The 23,309-nt window shown below is 41.3% G+C and overlaps 2 protein-coding genes across 3 annotated transcripts in view; one reads left to right on the forward strand and one right to left on the reverse strand.

The window, feature by feature from the left end:
• Positions 1–172, forward strand: part of LOC145156408 (uncharacterized) — a 1,825-nt gene extending 1,653 nt beyond the window's left edge. The window contains exon 2 of the mRNA XM_079075801.1: positions 1–172. This exon is cut by the window's left edge and continues 1,045 nt beyond it. Within this exon, the coding sequence (XP_078931927.1) occupies positions 1–19 (19 nt within the window). The 3' untranslated portion in view covers positions 20–172.
• A 4,521-nt stretch (positions 173–4,693) lies between these two features.
• Positions 4,694–7,402, reverse strand: LOC145159201 (uncharacterized). 2 transcript variants are annotated; one of them, XM_079078139.1, is made up of 3 exons: positions 7,068–7,402; positions 5,360–6,533; positions 4,694–5,069 (listed from the first exon to the last, which is right to left on the reverse strand). In XM_079078139.1, exons 2-3 carry the CDS (start codon positions 6,459–6,461, stop codon positions 5,035–5,037), a joined length of 1,137 nt encoding a protein of 378 aa, XP_078934265.1. In that variant the 5' UTR covers positions 6,462–6,533; positions 7,068–7,402; the 3' UTR covers positions 4,694–5,034. The 2 variants fall into 2 exon arrangements, with proteins under 2 accessions (XP_078934265.1, XP_078934264.1); XM_079078138.1 differs by having other exon boundaries at positions 5,360–7,402.
• Positions 7,403–23,309: the final 15,907 nt, after the last annotated feature.

The following is a 23,309-nucleotide window of genomic DNA, read 5'->3' on the forward strand; positions in this document are numbered from 1 at the left end:
TCTCATAGAAGAGTCATGAGTTTGAAATGTGTGGCTAATGCATCTGGTTTAATTCATATCAAATTATCTTTTAGCCTTCTTATGATTGAGATGATGGTGCTCTTTTTATGGGTGGGGTGTTGTAGTAACTTTTTTCTGATATCTGTTGAAAATCCCTAAAGATTATTAATAAGGACCATGGCTCTTCCCTATAGATTATTAATAGTATTTTTTTTTTCTGATATCTGTTGAAAAAAAAAAACATACAGCAAATAATTAAAACATAATAAGTAAACCAATGAAACCAATATTATCAAATCAACAATATGCTTCCATGAAGAACAAAGGAAAACATGGAACAAATTCCAAAATTTTGTGTATGGTTTGTAAGCCCAAAACATATCATAAGTATGGTATATTTAGACTCTAATATGATGGATATTAACTGCCAATCAATCATAATTGTCGACCATATGTGTTAATCGCCAATACCGTGAAAATGTATTTTCACTTATAATATCTAAATTGGTGTTTGTTTATGGGTTTGAACTTTTTTTTTCATTGACATTATACCATTATACCAATAATCCATATTTAAGAAAACAATTACCAAAATTTTAAAAAGACAAAACTTCAAAATAAGCTATAACTGAACTACAATAACTAAAAAAATAATAATAATAAGCCAAATAGGCATTCAAAATGGTAATGGTATATTAATAATCTATGGGATTTTGAGCAGGCATCAAAAGAAATGACAATAAAATGGCACCATCATCTCAAAAATAAAAAGGCTAAAAGATAAAACCATAAACTTGATATGAATTAAACCAGATGAACGAATGCATCTAAAAGCAAAGGACAACAAATCACATAAAAGGGAGGCAATAATGATAGTTGTAAAAATAAACATTGCAGAAGTCAATTGCAAAACCCAAATCCACCAATTCTGGTTCTTAGCATACACAAAGACTCAGCTATTAAACTCCCATGTTGTGATCGAGGGTCAACCCTTGACTCTGGTTTAACAACAGCACCATATTTGAAGTGGCTAAGAAAGAATGCATGTTCATGTCCATGTTCATCTCTTGTTTCTTCAAACTACACCCAATAAATCTGTGGTTTTTAACCTAAAAATCAAGTAACCACAAGTTAATCCAATCAAGGACCTAAAAACAGAATGGGGAAGTATTGTTTTGAACTTTCTTCCTTCAGAGTCCTCTAGACAACATTCCATATCATTATTGCCACGTGGAGAGATACGTATCAACATGGGTGGTTTGGATGCCATAAACCTTTTCTTGTTAGAGAACACGTTTGATCTCCATAACTTGCAAACTACAGTGAATGCAAGAAAATCAACAACTCCCAATTGCATCATGACTAATGAAAGGACATCATGGTTAAGATATGATCAAGGTCTCACATCATCACTCTAACAAATCTTCATTCTTTTACTATTTGATAATGCATCATCATCATGATTCCATTTTGTAGTCGTTCTCATAGGCTTTTGCAAAAGAAAATAACGACATTCCAGATTCCATAGGCCTTGATAAACGCAAATTGTATGATTACAATAAGAAAGGAATAAGAATTTTCAGTTATCCATGTGGTTGTGGGGCCTATTTATCTACAACCAAACTATAAACAATCAAAATCAACTAATCAAAATACTTGAAAAACGATATATTCGTTATTCAACAATCATAATGCATCAAAATATCGACAAAAGCTTAATCGCCACATAATCACAGAATTAAAACAGTACTACAAGTAAAACCGACGATTCATATCACATAAAGATAATCAAATTAACTAAACCAACCTAATTGACGTTCTGGACCAGAATAGTTCCGATTTCGTAAAGAATTGTTAGTTGAAATAATCGACACAAGTGGGTAGCCGATTTTAATCTGTCTTTCATTAATCACAATGTTGGTATTTATACATCAGAGATCCGTTTGAATCAGATTACAGCTATTAGATTACAAACCAAACTATAGATAAGCATTACATTCAAATACATAAAAACTAGATAAGAAGATAACGTGATATACTTCAACATCCCCCCTCAAGTTGGAGCATGAGGATCGAAAATGCCCAACTTGTCCACCAATTTGTCAAACTGAGTTTTGCCAAGTGCCTTGGTTAGAATATCTGCCAGTTGCTCCGATGTGTGAACATATGATGGAGCCACTAGACCGTCAACAATAGCATCATGCACAAAGTGATAATCTACTTCTATATGTTTAGTTCTTTCGTGGAACACAGGATTATCTGCTAAATGTAGAGCCACCTGATTATCACAAAATAGAGTAATTGCTTGAGGGTGTTTGACTCCTAGACTAAGAAGTAGACTCTTCAGCCATTTAAATTCACATGTGATAGCAGCCATGGACCGGTATTCTGCTTCGGCAGAAGAGCGGGAAACCGTGTGTTGTTTCTTGGTTTTCTAGGCAATTGGAGAATGTCCGAGATAAACAATCCACCCTGTGAGAGATCGTCTAGTAATGGGGCATGCCGCCCAATCCGAGTCACACCAGCCCTTGAGAGAAAGAGTACTGTCCGAACACAATAGAATACCACGTCCAAGAGTGCCCTTAAGGTATCTGACCACTCGCAATGCTGCATCCCAATGCTCAATGCGAGGAGCTTGCATAAATTGAGATAAAATATGTACCGAATAGCCCAGATCTGGACGTGTGACAGCAAGATAAATCAGTCGTCCAACGAGTCGGCGATAGGCTTCGGGATTCTTTAAAAGTGCACCATGAGCCCTACCAAGTTTATGATTTTGTTCAATGGGAAAACTCGAAGGTTTTGCCCCCAAAAGACCTGTTTCATTGACAATGTCAAGAGTGTATTTACGTTGACACAAAAACAGACCTTGGGGACTTCGAGCCACTTCTATGCCGAGAAAGTACTTAAGAGAACCCAGATCTTTCATCTTAAAACAATTGCTGAGATAGCCTTTAAATGTTTTAATAGCAACAGAGTTGTTACCCGAAATTATAAGATCATCCACATAAACGAGGACATTAATTTGAGTGTCACCACGAGTAAGTGTAAACAAAGAATAGTCAGAGTAAGACTGACGAAAACCATATGCTTTGAGAGATTTGACAAGCTTCGCAAACCAACAACGAGGAGCTTGTTTTAAGCCATAGAGAGATTTTTGTAATCGACATACCAGATTTTTGTTAGGACTTTGAAAACCCGGTGGAAGACGCATATAAACTTCTTCGGTAATGTCCCCGTGGAGAAAGGCGTTATGGACATCCATTTGATGAAGTTCCCATTTCTTGGATGCTGCCACGGCTAGGAAAACCCGCACTGTCGTCATCTTGGCGACTAGAGCAAATGTCTCATTATAATCAACTCCCGCTTCCTGATGATTACCAAAGACGACTAATCTTGATTTATATCGCTCAATTTCACCATTAGAGTGATATTTAATTTTGTAAACCCGACTAATCTTGATTTATATCGCTCAATTTCACCATTAGAGTGATATTTAATTTTGTAAACCCACTGACTACCAAGGGCTCTTTTCCCAGGTAGGAGAGAAGTCAAAATCCAGGTACCATTATCTTCAAGTGCACGAATCTCCTCTCGCATAGAAGCTTTCCAAACATCGTGTTGCATGGCCTCCTTAAATGATCTAGGTTCTTGACTAGCCACGAGTGTAGCAATAAATTTTTGATATGTAGGAGAAAACTTATCACAAGTTATATGATGAGAAATAGGATAAAAAGTACCTGAGGTTGCCGATGGAGACGAGCAAGGACGGGATGGACATTTGACTACTGTGGTGTGAGTAACAAAATCTTGAAGAAGTACCGACGGAAATTTCTCGCGGTGCCCTCTTCCCATTGGAGGTTTAGTGTTTGATGGTGGAACAGATGTCACCGATGGTGAATTAGGAATAGGATCTAATACGGGCTCAAGATTCACTGTGGGGTTAGTGGTAGAAATGGGCTCGGACACCGATGTGGACTCATCAATAGGTGTGGGTTGTGTCGATGAGCTGTCATTTGAGGCATTCTCCAGAGGCTCAAAGTAATTGGGAAGGTCATGAAGTGTAGGTGGCTGATCTTTAGAGTGAATAGACAAATCACTAAAAGGAAATATATCCTCAAAAAATTTCACATCACGAGAGACAAAAAATGTTTTAGTGTCTAAATCATAGAGTTTCCATCCTTTCTTGCCAAACGGGTATCCAACAAAGACACATTTTCTACTACGACTCGCGAATTTATCCCCTTTAGCTTTTTGATTATGAGCAAAACACAAACACCCAAAGGTATTGATGGTAGAGTAAGATGGCGAAGTACCAAAAAGGATCTCAAAAGGAGTTTGATTGTCTAGTAATGGGGATGGTGTCCGATTAATTAAGTGAGAGGCGGTAAGCACACATTCTCCCCAAAAACTTACAAGCAAATTAGCTTGAAACATGAGAGCCCGTCCGATATTTAAAAGATGTTTGTGTTTTCGTTCTACACGACCATTCTGTTGTGGAGTACCCACACAGGAGGTTTGAAAAAGAATGCCTCTTGTAGAAAAATAATTCATTAAACAATTAAATTCCGTACCATTATCACTTTGAACAATCTTGATCTTTTGGGAAAATTGTCTATGGACCATTGCAACAAATGACATGAACATTTGAAAATTTTCAGTTTTGTCAATCAAGAGGTATATCCACACAGCACGCGAATAATCATCAATTATCGTTAAAAAATAGCGTGCACCACAACTAGAAGAATATTTATATGGTCCCCACAAATCACAATGAACCTTTTAAAAAATTCTACTGGTTTTATTACTACTTAAAGGAAATTTTTCTCTAGATTGTTTAGCCTGAAAACAGACTTCACAGGCTTTATTCAAACTACCCTGCAAACTACTAGTAGGAATGAGAGATTTCACCACTTTTTCTGAGGGATGACCATTCTTCTATGCCAAAGTTCAAGAGTCGATGAGGATGAAGCTTGATTGACTGAGACATGCTGAACAGAGTCGCCTTTTCCAAAGTAGTATAGTCTGTCTTGTCTAACTCCCGTTCCAATCAGCTTCCTCGACCGGTCCTGTATAGCACACATGTAAGAATTAAATAGTGTACTACCCTTCATATCATCATTCAGTTGAGAAACTGAGATCAAATTGCAATTCAATTTTGGAACCAAAAGAACACTTTTTAGGGTAATTTTGTCAGATAAGTGCACACTACCCTCATGGGTAGCAATAACTTTTCTACCATTCGGCAGTCCTACTAATAAACTTGAGATTTTATGAGTATTATGAAGCCAAGAAAAATCTCCTGTAACATGATGGGTTGTCCCAGAATCAATTATCCAAAGTCTCTTTTGCAACGTACCATGCAATCGTTCTTCAGGGATTTTTGAGGTGCTCATCAAAACTGTGAGTGCCTTCCACTGCTCAGCGGTGAAAAGCAATGGAGATGAACTTGTATTACCTCCTGATCCATGATGATAGTTTGTAGTCAACGCGTTTGCACGTGCCGACCCTCTTCCACGTCCACCAGATCTGCCACCTCTACTTCCACCATCAGGCTTACTTCGATCCTGTTCCCACCATTCTGGATATCCAACCAACTCAAAACAATTCGCCGCCTCGTGCCCATTTTTCTTGCAGTGAGAACACAGAAGAGATGACTTGTTTGTCTTCTCCCTTCGCCCCCTTCCTTTGTTGTTGGTGTTGGTTCGAACAGAGAAACCCAAAACATCAGCAGGTTTTTCTTCAATGGCCATATTAGCAGTCCTTACACGCTCATCTTGCACCACCAATTGAAATGCTTTGTCAAGTGATGGTAACGGGTCTTGCGAAAGTATATTTGTACGTAAGCTAGAGAAGTAATCAGAGTTCAACCCCATAAGAAATTTATGGAGCATGTCTGTGTTTCTTCTTTCTTCGTGTTTGGTTCCAGCAGTGCAAGCATTACAACAGGTACATGTAATCACCGGTTCATGCTTGTGAAGTTCTTCCCACAGCGCCATGAGTTTCCCAAAGTACTCCGACACTGGCATTGTTTTTGTTTGTTCACACTTGGCGATCAAACTCTTGAGCTGTTGAATTCTTGGTCCATTAACAACAGCATAGCGGGACTTGAGCGTATCACACAGTTTCTTCGCGTTTCTATGCTTCGCCAGATAGCATTTTACTTCAGGATCTATCGTGTTCATAATCCACGACACTATCATGGCATTAATGGTATTCCAATCAGATTTTGTGACTGGAGGAGTTCTTTCAGTGATCGTACCATCCAGGAACCCAAATTTTCTTCGTGCTTCCAAAGCCATCTGGATATCTCCCGCCCAGTCATCGTAATTATCACCACGTAGTCTGGTCGGCGTGATGTAATCACCAGGTTGGTCTTGAGGACCAAGATAGAAGGGAGAATTAGACTCAATTTTCGGAGTCGATGATTCTCCAGGTGTTTCTCCTGTTTTTCCTGTCATGTTATTAGGTTTGTGTACAAACCCGCTCTGATACCATGAAATAATCGACACAAGTGTGTAGCCGATTTTAATCTGTCTTTCATTAATCACAATGTTGGTATTTATACATCAGAGATCCGTTTGAATCAGATTACAGCTATTAGATTACAAAAAAGACTAGAGATAAGCATTACATTCAAATACATAAAAACTAGATAAGAAGATAACGTGATATACTTCAACAGTTCCGATTTCCTAAAGAATTGTTAGATGCCTGATGAAGAGGAGTCTGGGGTTTTGAGGTCTGTTGTAAATAAAAAAGGAGTTTTGAGCCAGGATCTAGATGGCATGTATACGGTTTCTTTGATGAGAAAGATATCGATATTTCACATTTTGGGACAAACTTTCGACATTTGCATCAATACGCATTATCCTTTATCAAATCTTCATTCGATACCAAATTGTTGACCACAGCAGAAAGTCAACTTATGAAATTACTAAACTATCAATCGCATATACATGCTTCTTTCTTTGGTGCTTTTAGACATGATACAAGATGCATTTTACTGCCCCAATCTCAATTTCAACATGCATCCTAGAATTTCATATTTTCCATTTAGAAATTACCTTTAAATTTTGTCACGTCACAGAGGAGGAGGATTAGAGCGTAATTGAGTTGATCGCACCATTTTTAGACATCATCGGACAACACCGGCCATCAACGCCGCCGGCAGCTGCAGCGATTTCGTTGCTGCCTTTCGGCTCACGTCTCATCTTTATCTGTCTGTTCCGCTTGATTTCTGTTGATCACGCACACAAACGCATACACCACACATCGATGTTTGTGTTTTTCTGATCGCATGACATGGAAAACATACACTATGCTTTATTTGTTTCTTTCTGATTATCGACTATAGAAAAGAAAGCGCAAACGCACACAGATAATGAGAAATCACCCCGGCTTTTGATTTTGACCAAGTCTAACTATTTGGAGGGTTTTTTTTTTTCACTTTCTTATCCCTTTCTTTTATATTTTAGGTAAATTATATGAATGGTCTATGTGGTTTGGGATAATCTACACGTTTAGTCTCTAACTTATTTTTTTAAATCAAAACATCCATATAATATGATTTTGATACCAAACATAAAAAAATATATTACAATTTTTATTTATTTTTCAATTTATATCTTAATTATAACTTAAAAATCCCCCCCCCTCTTCCACCTCACCCTCCAGCCGATGTATCTGAAATTGATAATATTTCTACATTGTTTATATCAAATTAAGAATCTTAAATCCCAAGACCATTTAGTTGTTGGAATGATCAGTCATCGATGATTTTGCAGCATAAATCCTCCGTTGATGACACCCTTCACCTTCGTCGGCGCCCACCCCCCGCCCTTTTTTTATTTCTTCCAAATGCATTTGTGACAACCCGTAATTTCCGTTCTTGTAGAAAGTCAAAAATGGTCAAACTAAAGTCAACTAAAATTTTATTCTATCTTTTATAAGTTAGAGTAATGTATTATATGGGTTTAACCTTAGTATTCAAAGTGTTATGGTGTTAAGAAGTGTATTGCATGAAATCCGAGAAGTCTCGCATGCCTTTCCTTCTTTTCCTTCGAACCAAACACCAACCTCGGACCGTGAACACTTTGGCCGTAAACGAGGCCGCAAACGGCTTCGGGCCGTATACCCTTTTGACCGCAAATGAGGTTTACAGCCGTGAACCCTTCTGACCGTGACCCCTATCCATATATAAGGATTTCCTTCATTTTTTCTTCATTGCTCACATCTTCCAGCTAAGAACTTTCAAACTCTCTCAAGTATCATCAAGGGAAACCTTCCTTTCTCTTCAAACGTAAGTGATTCATCCTAATTTACTAGTTATTCTTCATATTCAAGTGAAACCCTTTGATTTCATCCATGAATTCAACACTTTTCATTTAGATCTTCAAATCGCCATCTTTTTCACCAAGAACACACACTTGTTCTTGGGCCGTGAACCACCCAATCTTCATGTTATGGGTCGTGAACCATCAAATGTTCATAAGATCTTGGGCCGTGAACACCCCAAGGTGACCATGAACCCTCCTTTCTTGGCCGTGAACTAGTTTCAGCCTTCTAGATTCGATTCTAACACTTTATAGTAAGTGTTTCCTACATCCTAAGGCTATTACTTATACATTTTAAGTGTTAATCCACTAATTGTATACATATATATGTTGTTATATATGTTAAATACGATCCATTTGTGCTCGGGACTTCACTCGTGACTTATCATCCTATATCATACTTTCTATCAGCTTACGCACTATTAAGTGAGTTCATACCCCTAAACTTACCTTTTAATGGTTTTAAATGCTTTTATGGGGGGGATACAAGTAGAAAACAATATATTTGTTTAATCAATCACATGTAATTTATAACTATCAAACAAATGATTTCTTATACTTCAAAACTGTGTTATCAAACAAACAATTTCAAACTGTCTTATAAACTGACATCAAGTCATCAATAATCATTCAAATGGTTAAAACTCTTTTTATATGATAAACTCTTTAAATTTTTTACAAAACTCTTTTTTAAACTTATATATTGTCAAAATCATGTCTATATAGATATAGTTATATAAATAATGTTTAAAGGGCTTAGGACTGATAACTCACTTTATTTCCTTTTCCTTGTTTGGATGTGGACTTAGGGTATCGGTTGTTTGTCCGAATGTCATTTAAATCTTAGTTATATATTATGTATATGTATGTAGATATAAAATTACTATCAATCAGTTCAATATCTTTGGGTAGCAAAGGTGCACATACATGATGATTCATTCAACTACAGAATTTACTAGTAAACTATAATAGGTATAGTTTAGAGGATCAATACTTATTATCACTGTAACAAGTACAGAAAGGAACACTATAACTATAACAAGTACAGAAAGGAACATTATCACTATAACAAGTACAGAAAGGAACATACACTATAACAAGTACAGAAAAGAACACTATCACTATAACAAGTACAGAAAGGAGCATAGACTATAACAAATACAAAAAGGAACATACACAATAACAAGAACAAGATAACATTACTATTTCATGTCATAACAATACTTTCTTGTTGTTTCTCGTTTTGTAATAAGAGTCTCCTCGAGGAAGAGTGTGAGTTTGTGTATAGATCTATACGGGATTGACCATCCCACACCTTGTTGCTAGCTACAGTGGGACCTGCAAGTCTACGTGTGACAAATGTCATTTCATTTTTGACGCCTGAAGAACGTCATGTTTTACACTAGTCAATCAAATATGGTTATAACCTCATCACATTTTACCTTAAATAACCCGTTTGGTTTTAAAGGTAGTGAAAGCATAAGTAGTATAAATTATACAAACTACTATAAGTCTTCATTTTCCATCACATTCATACACATACTATTTTTCTAATAAAGATAGTTACTAATATGGAAAACATACATTTTATACTATTTCAAGTACAAACTTACATTTTACATCACTTTGAGAGAACAAAACACACAAACAGGTTGGTCTTGGAGAGTAGACTACATTTCATTTAAAGTAGAAAATAAAGAATTTTCTGGAAAGGATTCAAACTATTACAATCATTTTCACAAGACATTACAAACATTTTTACAAGACATTACAAACATTTTCAAGAAACTAATGCAAACATTTGACACTAAATACTTATGAACTCACCAACTTAAATGTTGATACTCGCTTTCAAAATAACTTGTATTCTCAGGGAACCAGTAGACAGGTGCACTGGACCAGGTTTTGAGAAGATGGAGCATGTTCAAGTCTCGTCTTTTATTTTGATGTTACATTTTTGGTGTCTTACTACTGTTAAAGAACACACTTGTATTAAAACTATAATATTAATGCAATGGATGTTGTTGCTTGTTTTACTATTGTGCATTGTTATGATACTGTACATGACGTTTTCCGCCCCCGAACGTTTCCACCGTTCCGGTTTTGGGGTGTAACAGATTGGTATCAGAGCATTGTTTATAGTGAGCTAAGTATATCGACCCATAAAAGATATACAACTATAAATACACTTGGGATTAAAACACTCTGACAAAGAGTTATACTTTTAAAATATCAAGATATTTTACTAAAGTATTCATACCTACATACATACTACAAAACAATGTCATACTAGAACATAACAAAAGTAATTAGATGTTGGACATTGCAGTCAAACCTGGGCAGTTATGTAATCATATCTGGGATCAATATAGCCCAATCAACTATATTTATTTGAGATACGACGAACATGCGTTTGGGAGTGATAATGGAGTTGCGACATGTCTAAAACTTACCAAACTATACATATACAGAAGAACGCTAGAACAAAACATAAAAGTAAAATACTATAGGAGTATTTTAGGCACTACATTCAAAGAACAAACTACATGAGAACAAAAGACTTTTGCTGATAGTTCTATGAGTACTAAGTGCATGTGTTATGGTTATATACAATTAGGTTTCATAGACTAAGAATGTTTGGTCTAAACTTTATTTCCTTTTCCTTGTTTGGATGTGGACTTAGAGTAGGATCATTTATTCGAAGGTCTATTCGACCCAAGTGGTATATAATTGGTATACACTATGTTCTCGTAGAAGGACCCAGTAAGAGTCATATTAATTAGATTACTTTATAAGTTAACTGTAAGTTTCTCCTATGGAAACTTGTAATTGTTTAATCACTTTATTTAGAATTGTTAGGTATTTCTTATATCCTTATTTCTCGCTTAGATAATAATGGTTGGATTCCATCTTCCCAGAGATCCGTACTTTCCTAATCAAGGGAATGTTGGTTGGCTCGACGCCAAACCAGAAGAAGATCATGTGATTCCCATTGAAGAGGACTTTCAAGAAGACATTCCCGAAGACGATGATTCAGGATCAGAAGCTTACAATCCGCCTCAAGTTGCTCAGAACCCTAACCCTCGTTAGAACTTTCAAGGCCCGACGCCTCTGTGGACCATAAAACTAGACATGTGGAGTGACGAACAAGGTCAGAATCACCCTTACCAAGGAGACCGGAGCTTCTACAATCTAGAAGCAGGAGGTTCAGCTGATAGAGCCCTTGTCGTGCTGGTTCGTCGTGTTGCTCGTAACACTGAACAGGAAGAGCCGCCATCGACCGAGTTTTGCAGATTGATGTTACCACTAGAGTTAACACCGTTCGTCTTCGCAACCTGGAAGACAACCATGATGCGACTAGAGATCATACTAACTTCTTGCAGAGAGAACTAGCGGCATCCCAAGACGAAGTTAGAGAACTGCGAGATCGTTAGATGGTACAGGAAAGGCGTTTGTTCGAGTTGGAACGCCAGTTGTCCAAATCCAAAGTCGGATCTAGTAGGAAGTAGATTGTACTCTACTTACTCTTTTGGTTATAACTTGAAATCTTCGAATATGTCTTAATGTTATTTTTCATGTCTTTCAATTCGACCGCGAAAATTTCATTTTCGGTATGTCAGTCTGGTGTTGATTTTTTCCCAATACGGTGGTATATTGTAGACCTGTTTTAAGGTCAAGTTTTCCCAAACTCTACAAATTGAATATACCAGTACCAATCGACATGAATATCATCTATTTTGAAAAATAACTACTCAACTTCATGTTATCTTTCCTACAAGTGTTACTTGTAGTAGTCTTCTATTACAAACTCTATACATAATTAATATTGAACTATGTTTTCTTAGTTCAGAGATATCAACTCATATTCATTCCTGATATCTTATCATCATTTATCTTTTAATTCTTAAAGTAAAAGATGCCTCCGCATAGAAACCCGAGACGTATCAACGTCAATGCTACGCCACCACCACCTCAATTTGACGCTGCAATGTTTCAAGCAACCGTCACTGTAGCTGTTGCAGTTGCTATGTCCCAAATAAACAACTCGGGCGCTAGTGGTTCAGGGACTGGGGGACAACCCACGAATTAAGGTGACAGTCACGAGCACCCTAGGGAGTGTTCGTACAAGGACTTCACCAACTGCAAACCTAAACTCTTCAATGGGATTGGAGGAATCATTGTACTATCATAATGGTTCAAGAAAATGGGAGCCTGCCTTTGAGATATGCTCCTGTCCCGAAGGCAGCAAAGTAAAATTTGTCGCCTGCGTCTTTTCCGACAGAGCCCTCACATGGTGGAACAACCATGTCAAGTCACTCACTCTAGTCGTGGGAAATGCAATTGGCTGGGAAGCACTAAAGGACCTCATAAGGGCAGAATACTACCCAAGAGGAGAAATTCAGAAATTGGAGTAGGAACTTTGGAGTCTTACACTGAAAGGCTCTAACAGCGTATCCTACACTGCTAGGTTTAGCGACCTGGTGGCTTTATGTCCAGGAATGGTCCCTACTGAGACCAAGAAGATAGAGAGGTACATATAGGGACCGGTACCTCCATATCAGGGGAACGTATTAGCTTCGAACCCACTACTTTTGACAGTGGCAAGCAATTGGCACAGAGACTCATTGATCATGGAGTCAATCCATCAACAACCACCACTACTGTCCCAGAAACAGTCAAATCCAAAGAGAACAAGAGGAAGTTTTGGGACATGAAGAAGAACTAATTGGGGCAAAACTCTGCCAAGAAACACTAGATCAAGGTTGTTCATGCCGCGATGACCCCTGCTGTCCCCACACCAGCGAAACAATACGCGGGGAACTTGACGAAGTGCACCAAGTGCAACTTCCACCACAATGGACCCTGCAGAGAGATGCAGTGTGCCAACTGCAATAGGAAGGGGCATATTGCCCGTTTCTGTAAGGCACCAGCTAGGCCACTCAACCAGGTCCCGGGCATTGGAGTGGGACAAGCCTGCTATGGGTGCGGCGAAGTTGGGCACTACAAACGGAATTGCCCGAAAGTGGGAAATGTTGGGGGTGTGGGAAGGATTTTGGCGATAGGCCATGAAGAAGCCATGGCTGACCCTATGGTGGTTACGGGTACGTTTCTCCTCGATAACTCATATGCATGCATACTATTTGATAGTGGAGCGGAGAGGAGTTTCGTAAATAAAAAACTTAAACACTTACACAACAACCACGAGCACTGAAAGAAGCGTTCACAGTAGAAATGGCTAACAGGAAACTGGAGAGCACTAGCGAAATTTACATAGGATGCACTCTTACATTAGATAACTGTTCATTCCAAATCGACATCATGCCGGTCTTAAATAAAAGTTTCGACGTCATTATTGGCATGGATTGGTTGAGTCTACATCGCGCCAACATCTTGTGCTGTAACTCCCCGTTCCTGGTACGCAACTCTTTATTTATTCAAGTGTTTATTTTGAGCTACTCGACAAGTTGGTAGCCCTAACTCATCGATTAGATACCTTAGAGACGCGGGATTTAAAAAGTCTACTCGGCGAGTCCAAGCATGGACTTGACGAGTAGGTCTGCCAGGAAGAAACCCTATTCTCGAGGTTTTACACCCTACTTAAGCATCTTAAACCCCTTTTCGGGGCTTCCCTTATCAACCTCCTTGTCTCTAGAAAACCCTAGTTCGTTTGTGAGCCTCTCTCTTGAGTTTTGAGTGTGTTTTGTGCCTTTGAAGGTAGTTGCAAGAGCTTGGAGCTAACAAGCTTGGGGAAAGAGAACTAGATCCAGGAACACACTCATATTTGGCAATTTTCTAAGGTAAAAAGTTCTTATCTTGATGAACTATAGCTTAGATCTCCTTGCATGTAGATTCTTAGGTCTTTTTGACCCTTTTGATTAGGAAAAGCTATTCTCTGGGATTGTTTGCAAGAGATTTCCCCTTTTCTATAATTTAGGGCCTCTAGAGCCATAAAAAGGGTCTTGAACCCGTTTTCGTCCAAGTCATGACCATGTTTATGAAAGTAGATTGCTATAACTTGAGTTTGAGTTCATTTGAGGTGTGCAAAGCCATCAAGTCTCCAACTTTATAGAAATGGACCTTGGATACAACCTAGATCTATAATTTGGAATTACGGAAGTGTGAAACCAGTGAACTAGGTTAGATCTGCAAGGGACTCGACGAGTTCATAAGGGAACTCGACGAGTCCGATGAAGAAACCCAGATGATGTTCATAGGACTCGACAAGTTGATTAAGGAACTCGGCGAGTAGGAGGATCTTGTCCCTTTTCTGATTATGCCAAGACTCGGCGAGTCTGAAGAAGACTCAACGAGTAAGTTCGACAAACCGTGATGAGAAGTAGCTTAAGAACTCGTTGAGTCAAGAGATGACTCGGCGAGTCGAGTCGCGATTTCTAGGGTTCGGAGTTCTAGGCCTCGACGAGTCACATGGCCGACTTGGCGAGTTTGGTCAACCTGAAAGGTTGACTTTGACCAGAATGTTGACTTTGACCAGGGTTAAAATGGTCATTTTACCCTAAGAATAGTTTTCAGTTTTTGAATAAGTGTCCTCATGAAATTTAAAATCGGAGAGTCGCCGGAGCAGTAGACAGAGATTCCTCACCCAAAGTTTCAGCAGTCAGTCATACGAGGTGAGTTTCCTTCCAGTAGGAACGAGTCTACGGCCACAATACCGACCCGTTTAGATGATAGTAGTTCCGGACTATGGTCTGATGCCAGGGCAATCCCGAGAAGTAGTTATGTATGCTTGATGTCTTCGTGATTCATGCATGTTTATGTTATGTGTTATATGTTTCGGACTCCGGTTCGATGCCGGACGAGCCCGATGCAGTATATGTGATCATGTTATATGTTATGTTATGTTCAGTTGATTTTAGACTTTGATTTGATGTCGAGCGGGGCCCGATGCAGTGGGCGGGGCCCAAGTTATTCCGGAAATTCGAAGTGTTGTGGTGTTAAGAAGTGTATTGCATGAAATTCGAGAAGTCTCGCATGCCTCTCCTTCTTTTCCATCGAACCAAACACCAACCTCGGACCGTGAACACTTCGGCCGTATACGAGGCCGCAAGCGGCTTCGGGCCGTATACCCTTCGGACCACAAACGAGGTTCACGGCAGTGAACCCTTCGGACCGTGAACGCCTATCCATATATAAGGATTTCCTTTATTTTTCCTTCATTTCTCATATCTTCCAGCCAAGAACTTTCAAACTCTCTCAAGTAGCATCAAGGGAAACCTTCTTTTCTCTTCAAAAAACGTAAGTGATTCATCCTGGTTTACTAGTTATTCTTCATATTCAAGTGAAACCCTTTGATTTCATCCATGAATTCCACACTTTTCGTTTAGATCTTCAAATCACCATCTTTTTCACCAAGAACCCACATTTGTTCTTGGGCCGTGAACCACCCAATCTTCAAGTTTTGGGCCGTGAACCATCAAACCTTCATAAGATCTTGGGCCGTGAACACCCCAAGGTGGCCGTGAACCCTCCTTTCTTGGCCGTGAAGTAGTTTCAGCCTTCTAGATTCGATTCTAACACTTTATAGTAAGTGTTTACTACATCCTAAGGCTATTAATTATACACTTTAAGTGTTAATCCACTAATTGTATACATATATATGTTGTTATATATGCTAAATAGGATCCATTTGTGCTCGGGACTTCACTCGTGACTTATCATCCTATATCGTACTTTCTATCAGTTTACTCACTATCAGGTTAGTTCATACCCCTAAAATTACCTTTTAATGGTTTTAAATGCTTTTGTAACGATCAAAAATTTCATAACAAAAGTTTTATTTTTACAATTCACAAAAACATATGTCTTATCATTAATTCCCAAAATCAATCAACAAGTTTTCAAAACAATTATTCAAATCCAGGATCCTTGTTCATAGCTCCATATCAAATGTGTGTGTACAATCATAACGACGCCTTCCCGCGATCCTCTAAAGTACCTAAAACACATAACACATAACACGGTAAGCACGCATGCTTAGTGAGTTCCCCAAAATACTACATACACATACTAGCCACCTAGGGTATAAGACCTTCCAGTTATCGTGTCTCAGTGGGACCTTCCGATCCCATACTCCTGGTAGACCTTCCGGTCCTACGCTGCTGACCTTTCAGTCCTAACCCTATTGACCTGCCGGTCCAACCCATACATCGTATAAATAATACATCAAATCACATAACTCATACAAACACATAAGACCTTACGGTCACATGTAGTTACCAATCCAAGTAAAGTACAGCGAGAAGACTCACCTCGTAGGATAGCTAGTAAAATCTCGTACTCGAAATGCTCGGTCTAGCCTCCGCCTATCACATGGTTAATATTTCTAATTAATACCCTCCTGACATTCTTATCCCTAGATAAGGAGTACAAGACCGTTCTACCCCTCCCCGACCTCTCTTACTCATTCTGACCACACCCTAGGGTCAACAGGGGTCAACCCTAGTCAACAGTCCAACATTGACCAGAATCGTCGAGTGCACTCGTGTGACTCGCCGAGTCCACTAGCATTCTTCAGTTTTCCTCTTCGGGTTTACTCAGCTCGTCGAGTTGACCCCCCTAACTCAGCGAGTTAACCCCGGGTCAGGGATACTTGGTCAAACCCGCTACGACTCGTCGAGTCATCCTACAGACTCGGCGAGTTTAGTCCATCGATTTCTCATTCCGCCATCTAAGGTCAGATCTGTGACTCTAGCTTATAGATCAAACCTCATAGCATCCAAAAGTCACGTAAAGGTCTAGTCTTTATGTCCATACATCACATATCTAGCTCTATTTGACAAAATGACTCTCTTAATGGTGTTTTAGGCTCAGTACTCTTATGTGACTGCATAAAGTTGGGATCATGGGACTCTCTGGACCACTGAAGGTCTATATCTGATGTCTAAGCCTCAAAGAGACTTCACATACTTCATAACTCAACTTAAAATATGGTGAAGAAACCCTAAATTCATGAGATCTATTAACCATACGAAAATAGGTATAGATTTATACCTTAAACAGCAGCCTAGAATGGAATAACAGTAGATCTGAGCCCCTCAAGTTGATCTTGCTTGAATAGCCTCCTTATTCCTTGCAATAATGCAACAAGATGATGAAATTAGCCCCCTCCTTCTCTCTATGCTCTCTGGATCAAATGGGGTCTCTTAAGGGTAAGTGTGGCCGCAAATGAAGGCCATAAGTGCCTTTAAATAGGTCACAAACCCGGACAATTAGGGTTTTCCTCAGCAGCGCTGACTCGGCGAGTCAGATACCCGACTCGTCGAGTCCATCCATATAACATGTCACCAAGTCGCGACCCTACTCGACGAGTTGAGGCGCCAACTCGTCGAGTCGCTCCAAAATTCTTAAATTAAATATTTAAAATAATATACCTGGTAAACCGGATGTTACAATTCTCCCCCACTAGAATCAGACTTCGCCCTCGAAGTCCTGCTCCGCAAATAGTTCGGGGTACTGCTCCCGCATCTTTGACTCCGGTTCCCAAGTCAGATCAGATCCCTTCCAATGTTGCCACTGGACCTGCACCAGGGCACCTCCTTGTTCCTTAGAACCTTCACCTTCTGATCTATGATTTTGATTGGCCTCTCGATGTAATTCAGGCTCGCATCCACCTGGATGTCTTCCAGTGGTACCAATGCCGTCTCATTGGCCATACACTTCCGCAACTGGGACACGTGGAAGATGTTATGAATTTGACTCAACTCTTCAGGCAGCTCCAAACGGTAGGCTACATTCCCCACCATGGCGGTCACCCTGAAGGGACCGATGTACCGGGGTCCCAACTTGCCCCATTTCTGAACCGGATCACCCCTTTCCAAGGGGAAACCCTCAGAAGTACGAAATCTCCGACCTGAAACTCAAGCTCGGATCGTCGTCTGTCCGCGTAACTCTTCTGACGACTCTGAGCCATTAATAACCTCTGTTTGACCAGCTGAATCTGCTCGGTCGTCTTCAGCACTATCTCAGTGTTGCCCATAACTCTCCGCCCTACCTCTCCCCAACAGATGGGAGTACGACACCTTCTCCCATACAGGAGCTCAAAGGGAGGCATTCCAATGCTCGAGTGATGGCTGTTGTTGTAAGAGAACTCCGCCAAAGGTAGTTATGTGTCCCAACTCCCACCGAAAACCATAACACATACTCGGAGCATGTCCTCGAGTGTCTGAATCGTCCACTCACTTTGTCCGTCTGTCTGCGGATGGCACGCGGTGCTGAAATGCAATCGCATGCCTAACTCCTCATGAAATTTCTTCCAAAACCGGGAAGTAAAACGCACGTCTCGATCTGACACAATCGAGACCGGCACTCCATTTCGAGATACCACTTCTCTCACATAAATCTCGGCCAGCTTCTCTACAGAAGAGCTCTCACTAATAGCAAGGAAGTGAGCCCTCTTCGTCAACCGGTCCACAATCACCCGGATCGAGTCAACTCCATGCGCCGTTCTTGGTATTTTGGTGATAAAGTCCATCGAGATCTGCTCCCACTTCCACTTGGGAATCTCCAAGGGCTGCAATGAACCATGTGGACGCTGGTGCTCTGCCTTGACCCGACAGCAGGTCACGCACCTCTCTACAACCCACGCGACATCCCTTTTCATACAGGGCCAACAATAATCCCTCTTTAGGTCCAAATACATCTTAGTGGCCCCAGGATGGATCGAGAATCTTGATCTATGTGCCTCCTCCATCAGTATGCTACGTGCCCCGCCCGTATAGGGCACCCAAACCCGACCTCGAAAGGTCATAAGCCCTCGGCCATCCGTCACGAACTCGGATACCTGCCCAATCACCCACTCCTTCTTGCGGTTTTTTGGTCTCACGACCTCCGCTTGGGCCTCTAGAATGGTATCCGAAACCAGAGTCATCATTGTCATTCTCATGCATATATCTCGAATCGGGGCACTCTCCGCCTTGCGGCTTAGGGCATCGGCTACCACGTTAGCCTTGCTCGAGTGATACAAGATCTCACAGTCATAATTCTTTACCACCTCCAACCAGCTCCTCTGGCGCATATTCAGTTTGGGCTGATCCATCAGATACTTCAAGCTCTTATAGTCTGTGTATAAGGTACACCGAACCCTGTACAAATAATGGTGCCAGATCTTGAGGTCGAATATCACTTCCCCCAACTCTAAGTCGTGGGCAGGATACCTCGTCTCATGAGGCTTTAGCTGCCTCAATGCATATGCTATCGCGTGCCCTCTCTGCATAAGCATTGCACCCAACCCCGATATAGATGCATCGCAGTAAACCACAAAGTCTTCCATTCCCTCAGGAAGAGATAACACTGGAGCTTCGCATAATCTCTGGCGAATAGTCTCGAACGAGGTCTGCTGCTCGGGACCCCAAGTAAAAGCAACGCCCTTCCGGGTCAACCTGGTGAGAGGAACGACGATCTTGCAGAAATCTCTAATAAATCTTCGATAGTAGCCGGCCAACCCCAGAAAACTCTTGATCTCGGTGGGGGATCTCGACACCTCCCAACTCATAACTGCCTCAATCTTGGCCGGGTCGACCAAAATCTCATTCTGATTAACGAGGTGTCCCAAGAATTGTACCTCTCGTAACCAGAAATCACACTTGGAGAATTTGGCATAAAGCCTCTCCGATCCTAATACTCCAAGGACCTCTTTCAAATGCTCCTCATGCTGCTCTCTAGATCTTAAATACACCAAAATGTCGTCGATGAACACGATCACCGAACAATCCAACATAGGCCTACATACCCGGTTCATGAGATCCATGAACACTGCTGGTGCATTGGTGAGCCCAAAAGGCGTCACCATGAACTCGTAATTCCCATAACGAGTCCTAAATGTTGTCTTCTAGATATCTTCCTCACGCACCCTCATATGATGATATCCAGATCTCAATTCAATCTTGGAAAACCAAGATGCGCCCTGTAACTGATCGAACAGATCGTTGATCATCGGTAGTGGATAACGGTTCTTGACCGTCGGCTTGTTCAACTCCTGGTAATCAATGCACATCCAGTGTGAACCATCTTTTTTCTTGACAAAAAGGATCGGTGCTCCCCACGACGAGCTGCTCGGCCGAATAAAACCCTTCCCCAACAACTCCTGGAGCTATGAGGACAACTCTTGCATCTCCGGCGGCACAAGGCGATAGGGTGCCTTCGCGATAGGCGCCGCCCCCGGAATCAGATCGATCCGGAACTCCACCTGCCTCTCGGGAGGCACACCCGGGAACTCCTCGGGAAAAACATCTGGGAACTAACTCACTATCGGAACTTCCGCAATAGAACTCAGTCTCTCAGCAGCAACTCGCGTATCCAACATATACGCTACTCCTCCACTAGGGTCTCTTATGGTTACCAACTGATGTTCACAGTCTATAACAACTCCAAAACGACTCAACCAGTCCATGCCCATGATGACACATACATCCCCCATCGCGATTGGTACCAAATCTATCGAAAACTCGACACCAAAAATCTCGATCGTACATCCCCAAATCTCTTCAGTGGAAAATACCGCCCTCTCGTCGGCTATGGAAACTCGCAGAGGTCGTCTCAACGCCTCTCGTCTGATGCTGATGTCAAATGCTAATGACACAAAGGATCGACTCGCGCCCGAGTCAAACAACATCAGAGCAGGTACACAACTCACAAGAAAAGTACCTACACATATCTCAATATAAGCATAACATATCTCAAAAACAGGATAAGTAAAAGAATACATACCGGCTACAACATCAGGTGCTGCGCGGACCTCCTCCGCGGTCAACTGAAAGGCTCTACCACGAGCCTTCGGAACCTCGGCCTTCAATGGCCAACTCTCTGAAGCTCGTGCAGCAACAGGGGCTGATCCCTATGCTGTTCCCTGCGTCAAATGTGGGCACTCGGCCTTCCGATGGCAAGTCTGATTGCAGTGGAAATAGACTACGAACCCCTTGGGACAATCCTTGGCTATGTGTCTCTCCTTGCCATACATGTAGCAAGCACCTGCCCGAAAAACCCCCTCATGTCCCTTGCCGCACTTCCCACAAGTGCTGCCCTTCTGGCCTCCAGTCCTCAAATCAGCGGGCTTTGCCCGCTTGGCTGCCGGCTGAGACTGTGTTGGCCGCCGATCCCTCCTCTGAGACTCCGCCTCCTCCTTAGCATGAGTCTCCAACTCTATCTCCCTCTTCCGAGCATTTTCCTGGAGTTCAGCAAATGTCCGGTATGACGAGTTCGTCAAGAACTCGTGAATATCCCTCCTCGGTATGCTCAAGTACCGACTCATGTGTGCCTGCACAGAAGACACGTGCTCAGGGCAAAACAGCACCCTCTCGTGAAACATCCGCTTGATCACCGTCACAGAATCAGTCCCCTGCTTGAGGGACAAGAACTCTTGGGCCAACCGTTCCCTCTTCACTGGGGGAACGTCCTCGTCTCGTAACATAGCGGTGAACCTCTACCAAGTTACCTCAGTAAGCTCAGCAGGCGTGAAATCAGCTGACACAAACTTCCACCAGTCCTTTGCCCCCAAGCAAAGCTGGCTCAGTGCAAACCGTACCCTCAAATGTTTCGGACAGGAACAAGTGTAGAAACAACCCTCGATGTCAGAGATCCATCTCATCGCTGCTATCGGATCATGTGTCCCATCAAACTCTGGTGGCTTCGTGTTGCTGAACTCTTGGTATAACAACGAGTCACCCCCCCTGTGGCTTGGCAGCAATGATAGTTGCGATGGTTGCAGCAGTAGTCGCCTCAGTAACTGCGGCATATCTCTCATCGAACGTCTCAATCAGTGTGGTCTTAATAGACCCAAACATCTCTGGGATAGCCTCTCGGATTGCTGCGGCCACCTCCTCATGAATCATCCTGTGGATATCCTCATCACTGGTACCACTGGTACCGCTGCCCCCGTCGTTGTGGCGCGTAACCACCATGATGTCTCTGAAACACAACATAAAATAATCAGAGACTTGATCGAGATCACTCTCACTCGATCACTCACCCCTACTTTTTTCTTGGTATCCTAAGGACTCTTACTTGGATTTCTCACCGATCCAGTGTCTCTAGTAGTATGGGCCCTATACTACCTTCCACACAACATTAGTGTTCACCCCAAGTCCTACTCCTAGGTTACCAGTCCTCAAGTACTCTATGTCTCTCTGAATACATGCTACACCCTAGTAGGCCTCTCACAAGCTCCTCTCTGCTACCTATTCACACTCGAATAATTCACAGTAGCAGTAACTCCTGGGCTAAGGCATCACAAATCAGGCCACTCTAGTCCTAAATTATGAAATACCTAGCCTCTTCTCTAGCATGCATATCGTATCTCATAATATCTCATAACACATAAAGTAAGGGTATTTTAGGAAATCACCATTCGGGCGCTGGCTGATTGTACACACTGCTCGTTTCCTCTTTCTCTTAAAAACTCTTATTCATTTTTAGTAAGATCATTTCCTTTTGAAAACATTTCTCAAATCCTCAGTTTGAGTTCAGACATACCCGAAGGCCTATCCGAATCCCTCAAACCAAGGCTCTGATACCAACTTGTAACGATCGTAAATTTCATACCAAAAATTTTATTTTAACAATTCATAAAAAACATATGTCTCATCATTAATTCCCAAAATCAATCAACAAGTTTTCAAACAATTATTCAAATCCAGGATCCTCGTTCATAGCTCCATATCAACTGTGTGTGTATAATCATACCGGCGCCTTCCCGCGATCCTCTAAAGTACCTGAAACACATAACACATAACACGGTAAGCACGCATGCTTAGTGATTTCCCCAAAATACCACATACACATACTAGCCACCTAGGCTATAAGACCTTCCAGTTACTGTGTCTCAGTGGGACCTTCCGATCCCATACTCCTGGTAGACCTTCCGGTCCTACCCTGCGAACCTTCTGGTCCTAACCCTGTTGACCTTCCGGTCCAACCCATATAGCGTATACATAACACATCAAATCACATAACTCATACAAA

This window comes from Lactuca virosa, chromosome 2 (assembly GCF_052849685.1).
Source record: "Lactuca virosa cultivar CGN04683 chromosome 2, Lactuca_virosa_CGN04683_v6, whole genome shotgun sequence".
NCBI lineage: Eukaryota > Viridiplantae > Streptophyta > Magnoliopsida > Asterales > Asteraceae > Lactuca > Lactuca virosa.